Genomic DNA, 14,214 nt, shown 5'->3' with positions numbered 1-14,214 from the left:
CAGGGGTGTGTGTGTGTGTTTGTGTGTGTATAAAATGATTTAATCTAGCAGTCCAAGAGCACTTGTGGAATATCTCACAGCCAAGGGTTTATTAGAATTTTGTCCTAATAGCAGTTGCATGGGTCTGTTCCAAAATGTGAGCCCAGTGTGTTTGGCACTCTGCAAACACTGTAAGGGGTGGCCTCTGCTATTTAAACCTACCACACTAAATCTAGACTATGGTGGTATAGGAGACAGAAGCACAGGTAATGTGGTCTGGGAAGGTCAGGGGAATGAGCTGCTTTCTTCAGTGTAGCTTTTTCCCTCAGCCATGAGCTGAGCTGCAAAGTGCATCCATATCTGCCAGCTTTCAACATCTGTTTGGCACAAGCACATTACAAAGCTGCCAGGGAGAGTTTGGCAGGACCTAGCACCAAGTTGTTCTGACTTGTCACTGCACCAAGTGTTCCTCCCTTACCCCTTGACTGACTGCAGATGCTGAAAGGAGAAGGAGAGTTTCAAGGTTTAGTAAAAAAATCCAGTCTCTCTTTAATAGCCAAAGATCCAGACGCAAGATAACTGAATCCTTGTGATGGGGTTGATGTAGGAAGGGGAGGTGCGTGAGTGCAATTCAGAGAAGCAGCTGAGAGCACTGACAGTAGCTCTTGAGTTGGGGTTTGTAGAGGTGAGCAGTATCAGGATGCTCAGGGTGTGTCCTGGTGGCCAAGAAGGCCAATGGCATCCTAGCCTGGATCAGGAATAGTGTGGCCAGCAGGAGCAGGGAGGTCATTCTTCCCTGTACTTGGCACTGTTGAGGTCACACCTCGAGTGCTGTGTCCAGCTCTGTCCCCTCAGTTTAGGAAGGACGTTGAGATGCTTGAGCGCATCCAGAGGAGGGAACAAGGCTGGTGAGGGTTTGGAGCACAAACCTTGTGAGGAATAGCTGAGGGAGCTGGGGTTGTTCAGCCTGGAGAAAAAGAGACTTAGGGGTGACCTTATCACTCTCTACAACTCCCTGAAAGGTGTTTGTAGTCGGGGGGGGTGGTCTCTTTCACTAGGCAACAACTGGCAGAACCAGAGGGCACAGTCTTTAGCTGCACCATGGGAAATATAGGTTGGATATTAGGAAAAGGTTTTTCACAGAGGGAGTGATACAGTACTGGAATGATCCGCCCAGGGAGGTGGTGGAGTCACCATCCCTGGATGTGTTTAAAAGAAGTCTGGATGTGGCACTCAGTGCCATGGTTTAGTTGAGGTGTTAAGGCATGGGTTGCACTCAATGATCTTGAAGGACTCTTCCAACCTGGTGACTATGAGATTCTCTGATTCAGTGGGACAGAGTTCAGTCTTGCCTGTGTGTCAGTCATATCACTTATGTGCAGGTAGGTGGTGCAAGGTCAGCCATGAGGTTTGCAATTAAACTGGGAAGTTTAAAGTCTGGCAGGCAGGACTGTATTTGCCTTTGTCATAATTGTCACACTGGCACATAGTTAAGATCAGTAACATCCTGTTTTTCAATTTGCTTTAGTAGTTTTTGTTGTAGTTTACTAAGTTGAGGTAAGTTTCAGACTCTTTCCTTCTGTTGCTTCTCCCATGCTGTGATCACTGCTCTCATTCTCTGGCCCACTGGTTTTAAATTTGTCTTAAATGAAAAATGAGTTCCAGAAAGGCAGGCAGAGAAACTTCTAAAAATTCCCATGAGTTCGAGTAGGTGAAAGGGAAAGTAGTCTTAAATTAAAACATTACATTTATTGGTTCTACCCACTGGCAATCGAGGGCAAGCACGATTCTTTTACTATTGATTCTCAATGATTATATGCAATTAAGCCTAAATAGTATCTTCATGCTCATCCTATAGCTGACTAATTGCTGGGCTTGGGGATTTATTAGTTGTGTCAAGGATGAGTTCAAACCATCGTTTTTATAGGTGTTCAAAATTAGAAATGCCTGCTGACATATTCTGCAAAAATAGTAATCACTTTTTAAACAAAGGCCTGAAAGTAATAAACATTGTAGCTTGCTGCTTCTGAAAAAAAAAAGAAATATCATTTTATAAAAAAGAAAACGTGATCATTTAAAACACAGAGCACATTTATCCTGTAGGAACATAAAAGAAAGAAAAAAGAAAACAAACAAACAAAACCACCAAACCCTAACATTTAGAAGAAAATTATTTTTTCTTCACCATCTTGTGGTCTTGACTAGACTATTTTGATTTATTGGGTGCAACCAAATATGGTGATCCATAAGAAACACAAATATCTTTTAATGGAGGAACAGTGCATCTCTAGAAAAATGAGCATAGCTCAATAGGATTTAAATGTTGAGCTCATCATTAACCCCCTGAAGAGAGAAAACAGGAGATTGTCTTTTTTTCCCCACATCTGTACACACTTCTCCATATCTTGCACAGTCTCCAGTTATCTTACCTTCCTTCTCTCCAGTGTCTGGCATTATATACTCTGTAGACCTCTGATTCTCAGTAACATAGAGAAAATGCTGTTAAATGAAACTATTCTGGAATCAAAACTCTCCCCAGCATGGTCTCCATACAGGGTGCTAAATCCAAGCTTCCTTAACCATGTGAGTTATTAGGTCCTCAGAGATCTGACTCAGTAACACCTAAACTGGAAATATATACTATATAAACATCAAAATTGAGATCCAAAACCAGTCAAAAGAGAGCTAAAAAGGAGTTTCCATTATCCAATAAATGATGGAAGAAAAGGTAAAACAGTACAGGACAGCTAATCTGCAAATCAGCAAATCATCTCATCTTGCATAAGCCAGATTGTACTTCATTCTTTTATCTCTTATTCAGCTCATCGTGCCCGGAACACCTTGCTGAACAGACTACCAGTCAGGAATTCAAATCCCAGACCTTGTGAGGCAGAGGGTATATTTAGGGGAGGCATGGATGCAGATGTGAAAGGAGATGTTTAAAGTTATTGGAACAATTTTTCTGGGTGGTAGGGGTGACACAGTGCCTGACACTGTCCCAACAGATCTGCTAAAAAGAGTGGAAAGGATCTTGATGTGAGTTAAAGTACCATGTGTACTGGTTGGGAAAAGGCAGAACACAACAAAAGGAAGTTGTAAACACAGGCAGTGGAGTGGAAGGAGTCTGAAAAAAATCCAACCCAATCTTTGTAAATGAACAGCTCACATATTAGTATCTTCACATGAGGGCATCAGCTAGTTCCTCTCTGTAATGTTATGACCTGCCCTTTCTGTAATATCACACAACACACCCTATCTTGTTGCCTTTTGGCATAGCCTCACATTATCTTATTTATGACAAGCAGCAGAGCTGAGGAAGGGCCATACAGACTCTTCTACACTGATCCCTTCCTGCAGCTTTTTCCATGCCATGTAGGGCCAGTTCCCAGCCACCAGTGCTGCTTGTGATGTTTTCTCTTCCACTGCCCATGGGATGTCTGGATGGAAGCAGAGAGTGTGGAATGTGGGTAACACTTGCAGCCAGAACAATGACTTTGGGTCACTGTCTGTAGTCCTCAGCACAGCAAGAGATACAAAACAGCTCGAGCATGTCCTGGGTAATTGATGGAAAAGCAGCTGCAGTATATAAATTATCTAATGAACAGGGCTTAATTTCTCTGATAAATGTGAGACAAAGGCAGCAGTTGCAGGTCTGAGCCAAGGTACATAGGCTGGCATGGTACATAGTGCACAAAGAGGAGGATCTCCTGCTACCAGACAGGCAAACCATTGCTCTGTGTGTGTGTACAGAGCACAGCTGGGATTTCACAGAAACCCAAGAGAAACAGGCAGTTAAATCCTCCCAGTCACATTAAACTTAGATATAACTGCCTTGGACTCCTTTTACAATCTCAGCCCTAAGTACTCTTGAGCTAATGAAGAAACATTATTAATTTCTAGTCTAATTTCTACTTCATATGCTTTGTTACCTCATTAAAGGCCATACAGATACCTGGGGATGATAATGGCATAATTTTAGCACCTCCCTTAAATCTTCACCTTTGAAAAGTTTTGCATTTTCATGTCTGCAAAAATGCACAGCAGCAGCAATTTTGCATCAGGTAATACTGTACTTAAGGGCTGCTTGAATATTAAATTACTTTTTGTTCCAATTTTCACAGAACTGGATAATCCAGTCTACAAAACTTAAATTGCGAATGCAGGGGCACCTGAAACTTCTCTTGTCTGGGCAGATTTTATTAATATTTCAGGCTGCTGCTCAGTATTTACTGCTAATATCAGAGATAGGGATGGATTTGCTGTAGGATTTTATAGGCAAATTGCAGCTGACTCTGGCTAGTTTCAGGAGCTGGGGAGTGGACCGCCATGGATGCTATTTGTCTCTGAGTCAGTCCTGTCAATGTTCTGTGGAATAAGGGAGGTGAAATCCTGGTTTCCCCCTGTCTCTTCTCCTAAGACTAGCCTGTCTGAAACCTTGGCATCAGACCACTTCTTACTACAGTCAACATTCTTCCCTGAGACATGAAAAGCCATTTCATGTTTCTCACTCAAAATGGAAAATTATTGCAAATAAACAAATGTTATTCTTATGCACACACATACATGTACGTTGTATATGTTTGTACCATTACATATTCAGTGAAGAATTGAAGTTCCCTTTGTAACCAAACACCAATGTGAGTTCAGATTTGCTGACAAATCTTCACAGGTCTCTGACAGCATTTTGAAATCTGCCTTATAATGTGCATCATTTTAAAATGTGTATTTTATTTTCTGCTATGTAGATATTTAAACAAAAGAGTGTTTTTTAAACACCCGGTTATTGTAAATAACCTTTTCTGTGCTTTCCAGATGCCTCAAAGCACTTTGCAAAGCGGAAAATATTTTTACTTTCTTACCAGTGTTTTGGAAGCTGAACTACAGAGAAATTCAGTGACTTGTAAAGAGCATCTTGCAAAGGTGGGTGAAGGGGCACCTGGTCCTCTCAAACACTGGTGCTGTCTCTGGCTCACTGTGCTGAACACTGGTTCACCCTATAGTTCACTTTCCTCTGAGCTCTCCTCACACCCTGTATGGGGTTGGGCAAAATTCCCCATACAAATTAATTGTGCTGGCTTATGCATTCTAGAGGGAATAAAACTGCTCAAATTTGCATAGACCGACAAAACCTACTTAGTCACTCTGAATACAAACAGGAAAATTTCTACATTTACCAGCTCTGTACATCAAGCAGCTCCTTGTTCCTTAAGGAGCAGGAAAGGTTTAAGCATAAAGTTATGTATAACTGAAAGAAACATATTGTTCTATTTATGTTTACTGTGTTCCCTCTACCTTCTTTTTGCACTCAAAGGGGTAAAAACTCAAGGGCATACCTATAAATACTTAGGCATAGGTCTTTAAGTCTTTAGTGTGTTTAACAGTAACTGGAACCCTCAGAATTAATTTTTCTAGTAGCTCCTTAATTCCATTTGGCAACTGAAAACTTGACACTCTAGCGTGGTTCATCATGAGCTAGTGACATTTGTTGCTGAGACCAGGAGAAATTATTGCAACACTGTTTGCATCATTAGAAGCAGCATCTGAGGAATCCAAATCAGCCAGCTGGGCAGTTTCCGAGGTCTCCTCTTCCCTTATCTGTTAACTTCATGCTGCCACTGGGCAGTAACAAAGAGCCAAAAGTACATGTGGCCCAAGGAAAGGCACGAACAATATAAAACCATGGCAAGAAATCAGGCAAAAGCAACCTGTTCTCTCCTGATAACCCTGGAGGCTGAAAAATATTAGACTTAATTAAATGAAAAATAAGAGCAATGTTGTGTGCGTAGTTTGCTTTTGTGAAAGGTCACAATGTTTTTAAAAGTTCGCATCTTTTAGCTGGAATAAGCTCAAGACTTGGCCAACTGTACCAAGGTAGAGCAACACGTATTGTGTGTTCAAGCAGAAACCTCTGCCAAGTACAAAATGTAAAACAGAGGTGCTTTGCATTTCTAATAACTGTAGTTGGAAAAGGCGCTGTCAAGGAAATAGTCACTTCTTTTTTCTCTTGGAGATCATCTTCTATACCAAATTATCTGTTGATCCAAGAGGCTTAGCAATGAGAAACCGTTTGATGATTTTTCTGTCTCTGGCACTTTTTTGTAGCTGTTCTTAAGCCACCCACACCTTCACACAGAATCAAACTTTCTGTTTATTTAGCACTTCTGCAAAGTTTTCCAGGTATCCACAATTCTCTGAGTGTGTTATTGAATTTGTAGGGTCCTAGTACCACAACTAATTCTGGCCACAAAACCCTGCAAACCCTGATGATATGTATCTGTTGAGAGCCATATTCAGTGGCATTCTCTGCTACATCAAACTCAACCCTCAACTCTCTTTCTTACTTGGACATCAAATTCCTTCCTAGGCTATGATAGTATGAGTTTTCTTACACTTACCATCTTTACACTGTTTCAATAGTTTGCTGGGATTCCCAGTCCTCACACTTCTTCAAACTCATCAGATCCTCTCTTTTCCCTTCTCTTGTAATTGTCTGTACTTTTACATCCCATTGAGAGGTTATAAACCTTTACTGAAGTCTCTTCTTCTGCTCCCAAATTAGGGAAAGCATCTTAAGTTGTTCCCCATGGGGAGTCCAAGTCTAACCTCACTGTAGAGAAGGTGGAGAAAATGAGTCTGCAGCAGTTTGGCTGGCTTTTTTTTCCAAACCCATCAATACACAAAATGCTTCTTATCACCATCATCCCACAGATTGTTCCACATTTACAGGACCAGTGGATTGAGCTGTGCCAGACAGTCAGAGCAAACTGCTGCTTCCCTGTTCACCAACAGGGCTGAAAAACTTTGATGCAAGAAGAGAGAGCAACACTGACCAAAACACTGCTTTCCCCTGGAGAGAACAAAGCACCTCTTCATTGCCCTTCCTCACTGTGAGCACCTGCTGTGCACAACCACAGAGCTTCAAACACAGATCCCTTCCTGGCTTCTTTTCTTCTTGCTCATTTTCCATAATGTCTAACTTGGTGATAAATTTGCTTGCCAGCCAGGAGGGAACAGATCAATTAGTGGAAATTGTGGATTTTCAGACTTCAAAGATGCTCCTGGGTTTAAAGAATTATTAGTATCTATGTTTCTGAATTGAGCAGAATCTTTTTTCATTGGGAAATTTGAAATGGAGCAGTTCTGCTGCCAGCTTTACTATTTTAAGGCCCTCAGGAGTCAAAATACTTAAGCAATCCCTAATTTTAAATCACAGTTACAAAAAAATATTTACCGAAGTACTGTGTTTCAGGGTTCATCTTCTGAAATTCACAGGCTTGGAGGTAAAATTTTTTTTTTTTTACAGTTCTATTCTGTTTTCTCGGTTCTGTTTGGATTCTTTTGGTAGATGGCCCAGGTAACAACAGGACAACAGAACCTGATAAATCAGAAATTGCAATCATTGCTCAAATAAGGAAAGCTTTAGCAGTGTAGCAGTGGTGCGAATTTGAGCCAGAAGAATGGATTTTTTTTTGGTTTTTTTTTATTTTCATTGCAGCAGCAGTGTGTATTCTTAGCAGTAAAACACCAGCCCATGTTCAAAAAGTCACCGTGCCACATTACAGTTGTGTGAAAATAGGTGTCTGTCAAACATTCTTAGGCCCAAAATTGCATATTAAAAATAAAAGCCATCATTTCAGTGGTGGGAATTTCAAACATCCTGGGGGTAAAATATTTACGGGGACATATAGAACAAATCTATAAACTCAGCTCCCATTAGTATCTCTGCAGCATCAGTCAGCAAACCTCAACTATGCCCTCCAGGCAGGGTAAAGAAATTGTAATTCCTGTGCAGGAGTAAATTATGTGTTTTGGGTAATATTTGTTTTATATAAAAGAAGGGAGAGTACAGCAAGAGTTCTAACAAATTTCATGATACTAAGAAACAGTTTTTGGTTTTTTTCCCTGAATTATATTCTGGAAATCAGCCTTGAGGGCCTCCTTTCTTCTAAAAGAGCCAGCTGAGGTTGAGTTTTATCCCAGAAAAAGACCTCATTTCTCAAAAGAGTGACAAATAATGGTTCCAGTGGAGGAGAATCACAAACCCCACAAACTCCGTTTTGTCCTCCTCCCTCCATCAGAGCAATCCAACCTTCAGAACTTGTTGAAAACTGGTCAGCCAATCTCAGACCTGTGGTGTAACCTGAGCCCAGGGGAAGTCTGGCCCTTCACAGCACAAAACACCAGAAATATTTCGGTCACTCTGCAACAGTGTTTTAGGAAAGCTGAGGAAGAGGATGAAACATCCTGCAAAGTGTCAGCCTCTGGCAGAGGGACTAAGTAGGCAACAGGAGACAACAAACCCTTGAGCTGCCAACATGGAGTGTCACAAGTATTGTAGATCTGAGACAATCCATGCTCCAAAGAGGAAGCTGAAGTATCTTGATTTTCCCAGACTTATTGATACACAAACTCTTTGTTGGGGAGCAGACAGCAGCATCACCTTTTATTTTACAACATGTTTGAAAAGGGTGCTGCTCCCAGACGGTCGAGGTCAATACGGCTTTCCCCTTTTGAAAACCAGAAGTCTCTGTCTTGGTGTAAATCCCCAGAATTGGTGTTCTTGATCCTCAAATGTGATCTCCAGTGAGGTGACAAACCCAACTCTGTGCTGAGTGTTCCCCTAGGCAGACCCATGCCCAATGCATTGACCTCTGGAGAACCAACATGTCTCCATGTTCTTCTGTATCTATTTCTGGAGTCCAGACCTGAATGTGGCCCTTTGTACCTTAGTTATCATTTTGCTGATAAGAATGTTTTTATTCTGTGCCTTGTTTATTGAAATGTCAAACCTTTAAATCAGAAGCCTCCCTCCCTGTGTGTGTAAATCTGGTAGAGCATCAAGGGGGATGGGAGCACAGGAGATCTAGACAGTAAAAATGGCAGTAAAACTACACATCCTGTGTACAAATGTATTTCTAATTGCTCTTCTTAGCATACAGTCTTCTGTGAACCTTTTCTCTATTGCTGTAAACTAGCTATAATATAAAAGTCTCTTCACTGTTTAAATGACGTGGCTAGGAAGAAAATTTCTCACACTGAGATTGGAGACAATTTAGAATATGGAGCAGAATGGGATAAGATGAATATTCAGAAACTCATGGAGTTAACTTTTTGCATGCAGATTAAATCATTAAAAAAATGCCACTGCCTGCAGTACCTACTCCTGGTCATAACTGCACTATTTATAATGGGATATTAAGCTTTAGTTATGTTACTGTCTTAGGCTACATAAACCACCAGGAAAAGAGAGAATAAATAAGGTTCTTGCAGATTACTTAATTGTAGCAAACAGGAAGCTGCAGTAATCACAATTTTGCTTTGCAAGGATATTCCATGGTTGAGAGGTGGTAGGATGGATTAGTGAAGGAAACAGGACTAGCATTAATTAGTCTGGCCCGAGTAGGCCATTAATCAGGATGGGATAAAGCCTCAGTAAACTCACAGACCTCTACTCAAACAGGTAGGTCACACAGTGGGAAATGCTCTAGCTCCACTGAAGTAAACTGCTGGTCACCCCCTGGGGATTTGAATCCTTTCAGAACTGAAAAGGATGGACACAGGTCCTTTTCTTCTGCTTAAGGACTAAAAGCTGCCAGAATTTATGCTGCTCAGGGTAGCTGCTTCCCAGGAGAGAGAGAAATGCAGGTGATGTTGAGCAGCTGGGATGGATATGTAACCTTATAGAGCTGATCCAGAAGCTGACTTTGCCCAGGTCAAGGGTTACTGTTGTGGCAGTCACCTTCACCTGGAGTGTATGTTTCAGCAGATAAGGAACTGTAAAGTAGCGTGTCCATTCCAATTGTCTTGTGGGAATGCTTCCTAGCCTGTAGTGACCTACTGAAGAAAGGAACTGGGACTATCACCTGCAAGCTGCTCAAACACCTGACACTCAAAGCTCATCCTTGTAGGCACAGCCAAGAAAGGACAGTGGTTTGTAGTCCCCCCTGTGAGCAGGGTGGGATCTGTGGGCTGCCTGAGGTACGAATCTAATAATTTGGCCAGCAGCCATGATGCCAGTTAGCAAAAACTCACTTGCTTCATTAAAGGAATTGCAAGCAATCAGTGGTTTGCTTTCCATTGCCATGAGTAGTCTTATCATGGCTTTTATGGCTTTCAGAAACTGTGTTCTGTCTTACCAATGTTTCTCACCGCAGAAATTGGGAATGTCATTACCCAATGTACAGATGTGGGCTGTGTATTACTTCAGCTAATGTTTTACATGCAAACTGCAGCAAAAGTTTGGTCAGAGTGATCATGAGACTACTCTCAGCTCCTTCACATGTGCCTGCTGCAGGACATTGGAAAGGTCTCTTTTTCTCCCATTCCTACACTGACCTTTCAAACCCTTCTTCTGTCGTCTGTCTTTGGGCTGTGAAAGAATTTAATCTTTCACTTCTCACTTTCCCAAAGGAAGAAGGCTAGAGTTCCCTATATTCCATTTGAGTGGAATGTGCTGCCTCTCAGCACCCTGACCTTCCCACAGCTGCTTATAGGAAAATAACTAAAGTCAAACCAGGTCTACCTAGAGCATGAGGCATGTATTGTTATCACGGTAAATGCTTTTGTTTTACAAGGAGATTCAAAAGTTTTTACTCTTGAGCCTGTCTGGACATCTTCTGGAATCCTTGGCCTCTCTCAGAACTGTTCTTTTCTTGAACAAAGAGTATGGTATTTCCATCCAATTATTTTCCTGCATTAGTAACAGGATTACTAGAAATCTATTTTTTTCTTTATAATATCCTTCCACTTTCAAAGCTGAGGAGTCTTTCAGCAAATTAATGTATTTGGCTACAGTTCTGCACAGGCATATGAGCCCAAGATAAGCTAAAACTGTTTTTTAAAATTGATTTTTTTTCCTCAGGCAATATTTTTATGTTCCTCTTCTAATCTTTAATTGGAAGTCAGAGTTAGCATATTGATAACTTGGCTCACTCTCCATTTAATTCTGTTTTGAGTGTTGATAAACTAATTACAGCATTTTACATAAGGAAGCACAGGCTTAGGAAGTTGAAGCAATTTGATGCCAAAACACATTGCCCATTAAGATGTATCATGCTGGCTGCAAGGACATACTTACTGTGGTCCAACCAACCTGCTGACCCAGGTCTGTAAAATAGAGTGTGACGATGGAGGAGACGGCAAGGCTTTGGATGCTGATGGAATCCTTCAGAAAGGGCCCGTCTGCAATGACAAAAATGGAAAAGGAGATGGCATGAACAACAGGTACTCTCTCGGGGGCTCGGCATAATGCTGAGGCTGCTCTGCTAGTGGTCCAGCTGTAGGCCCAGCTTGGGTTCTGATTAATTTCAGTGACTTAGTATTTTTTCTCTTTTGGCACTTATTCTCAGGTTAGCAACTTAGAGCTCTTCCACGAGAGTTATTCCATTCTCATTTTAACGAAAGTATGAGGCTGCCATGACACAGGGCAGCAATGTGTGATGGTTGTACTCTGCTGGCTCTGTTAATCTGGCCCATTAGAAACAGGCCATGCAATCACAGACAATGCCACAGAGCACTTCTTGTTCTGTCTTGCAAGACTAATGGCAAAGTCTGCGTTACACAGCATCTCCCTCACTGACATATTTTGCTGAAGCATTTGCATTCTCAGGCTGTTTAAAACAGGCATCACCTGATGATGAATGCAACTTCTTGGGCAAAGGCTCAGAATCCAAGATTTCCTTGCTAGCTGTCTGACCTAGGCAGACCAGGTGTACCTGAGCATTACATTACTGTTTGTAGTATTCTGAGGCATCTGCTTCCAACCCTAATGGATCTAGAGTGCGCAGGCAGACACATGAAATAACAATATTTGGATTTTTTTTTTTAGTATAGGCAGTGAACTGGATATTGGAAAAATCCAACAGCCACTGTCAGACAATATTGCCATGGCTGCAACATCTCTTCACTTTTTTCTTGATGTATGGTCTCCCTTTCAATATGCATTTGTTGACTGCTTACATCAGTGAGGGTGTTAAATTTCATCAGGTGCTGAGCCCTCATTTTCTATGGCATTGCAATTCTACACATCCACAGACCAAACACTAAACAGCCTCTGGCAGCTTTATCTTCCACTGCCATGTCCACCAAGAGCTAGTGGACGGACAAAGAGGCTGCTTCTGGCAGCCAGCTGCAGCTTCTAGTGAGGCAGTGAGCAAGTATTAAAACAGGTAATGCAGTGAGGGAAGAAAAGGAGTGAATGGGCTTAAAACTGCCTTGTCTTTGTTATGTGATCATACCCTCTAGTCTGGAACATTCCAGTGGTTATGAAAACCATTAGGTTCCTTTATTAATGGGCAAACTAATAAGTTAATAATTGATGTCAGTTAATTAGAATGTACTAACAGTTCACCCAATAACAAGTGTAGAGAGAGCAGTACTGTGAGGAGGAGAATCTGCCAGAGGATTAGTAATACATTAGGTGGCTGTATTCACCATACGAATACTCACTGTGTTCCAGTTGCAGGCCAACACGGGATGGGTACCACTGGGGACCTGTTCCAATCACAAAGCATGGCTGTTAATGTCATGATAGCAAAGCTAAATTTCTGTTAGGTTTGAGGGGTTTTTTTCAGCTGATAGCTACAAAAGTGAGATGGCATGGAAAAACATCTCTCTTTAAACACTTCTTTTTCAGTCCTATCTATACAAGGAGAGTACAAAACTGTTGGAAGGAGCACACAATAAACACATTAGAGCATAAATCCCTTCTCCCATTTCAGTGTTGGAAGGGACAATCTCAATGCTGAATGCTCCATCAGCACAGCTTGTGTGTGCAACACTGGGAAACATAAAGGGGATACTTTTTATTACTTTATTTGCCAAAACTTGGCTATAAATGTATCAGTCTTGCCCCTCCTTCTAAAAATATGCCTGGGCTGGAGTCTGGTCCAGGACTTCGTGTTTCCCATTCAGAAATGTAAAACCTGACTAGGGATGTGCAGCTTGTATTACTTCTCAACCACACATTAATAAGGGAAATAGAGACACAGAAAGAAGAAGCACATGGGTAGCTGATACTGGGTGAGTTATGACTTCCCTGATACCCTCAACTTGAGGATGCTTCCTAGAAGTAGATTTTTAAATGATCTGGTTTTAAGGTCATTCCAAAATGCCCAATAGCACTTGGCCATTGTTATTGGATTGCTTTGGTGATTTTGAACAGAGATCTGTCAGGTTGGTCAAACAGCTACGGGTCTTCAGCTGCATTTGTTTCCCTTGGTGTCAGAGTGAGCAGGTAATTGCCCCTGATACATTGCAGAGGGCATCGTGGCTGCTCAAGCTGTTAATTCGGCCAGCTCTTTAGTGCCTCTGTGCAGAAGGCTGTGCTACAGCTGGGCTGCTGAATGGACAATACAAACAATCCTCCTTTGCACCACAAGGACAAGTAACTTTGCTTAACCCATACACACTCTTCAGTTTGCTGTTGAAGGGTCCTAGGGCTGATCTAGCACATTTCTGGGCTGGCCTGAAGCAATGTGGTAAGAATTTCCATATCCCATAGTGTCAAATGACATTAGGGGGAAGGAAAGATTGTCAGAGAAAAGTGAGGAACCTGCTGCAGTATCACCATCCCCAGCCATTTCGACCACATTTGTCTTTTTTTCCTTTAACACACCTGAGGAGAGTTGATAGCCTGAAGGAGATTTACTTTGTCTTTTCAATTCAAAGTCTATGTGAAATTGGTCAGATTTTTTTTAGATGTATCTTACAACTCTTAGTGATCCTGTGTTTGAGGTACAAATATTCGCATACCTCTAAATGGAGAAAAATGTTCACAGTGACTGTGATCAAACATAGAAACATTTGCCCCAAGAAACTGTGGGATGTCCTTCCCTGGAGAAAGTCAGGTCTCATCTGCGGATGACCTTGAACAGTCTTACAGGACTTTAAAGTTAGCCCTGTTCTGAGCAGGAACCTGGATCTGGAGATGAGTGCTGAAGGTTGTTTCTGCCTAACTTATTTCAGGACGATGAGGAGAGATTCTTCACTCCACCAGCTGCCAGCTGGAAGGGAAGGGAGCTGTACACTGTGTGCACTATGCAGTGACACTCAGCACACTCTCATTTCAAAAGCACTTGGTCTGACTTTTGTAGGCAAGAGCAGGCATTAGGTGAACCCATGAACCAGGGCTAATAGCAGGAGGTGAGACATCCATCAAGTAAGCTGCAAGCATTTTTTTCAAGGTACCACAACAATCCATGGCTATTAAAGATAACAAAGGGAAGACAGAGAAGG

General features: G+C 41.8%; 1 protein-coding gene across 1 annotated transcript in view; it reads right to left on the bottom strand.

Annotated features, from left to right (window-relative positions):
* The window catches only part of TECRL (trans-2,3-enoyl-CoA reductase like), a 57,857-nt gene that overhangs the window by 13,170 nt on the left and 30,473 nt on the right, over positions 1-14,214 (bottom strand). The window contains exons 3-4 of the mRNA XM_062493851.1: positions 12,427-12,471; positions 11,057-11,160 (exon numbers count right to left, since the gene is read on the bottom strand). Of these exons, the coding sequence (XP_062349835.1) occupies positions 11,057-11,160; positions 12,427-12,471 (149 nt within the window). The remainder of the gene's footprint in view (positions 1-11,056; positions 11,161-12,426; positions 12,472-14,214) is intronic.

This window comes from Cinclus cinclus, chromosome 5 (genome assembly GCF_963662255.1).
Source record: "Cinclus cinclus chromosome 5, bCinCin1.1, whole genome shotgun sequence".
NCBI lineage: Eukaryota > Metazoa > Chordata > Aves > Passeriformes > Cinclidae > Cinclus > Cinclus cinclus.
The sequence above is the reverse complement of the archived record's forward strand: the minus strand, read 5'-3'. Positions and strand labels throughout refer to the sequence as shown.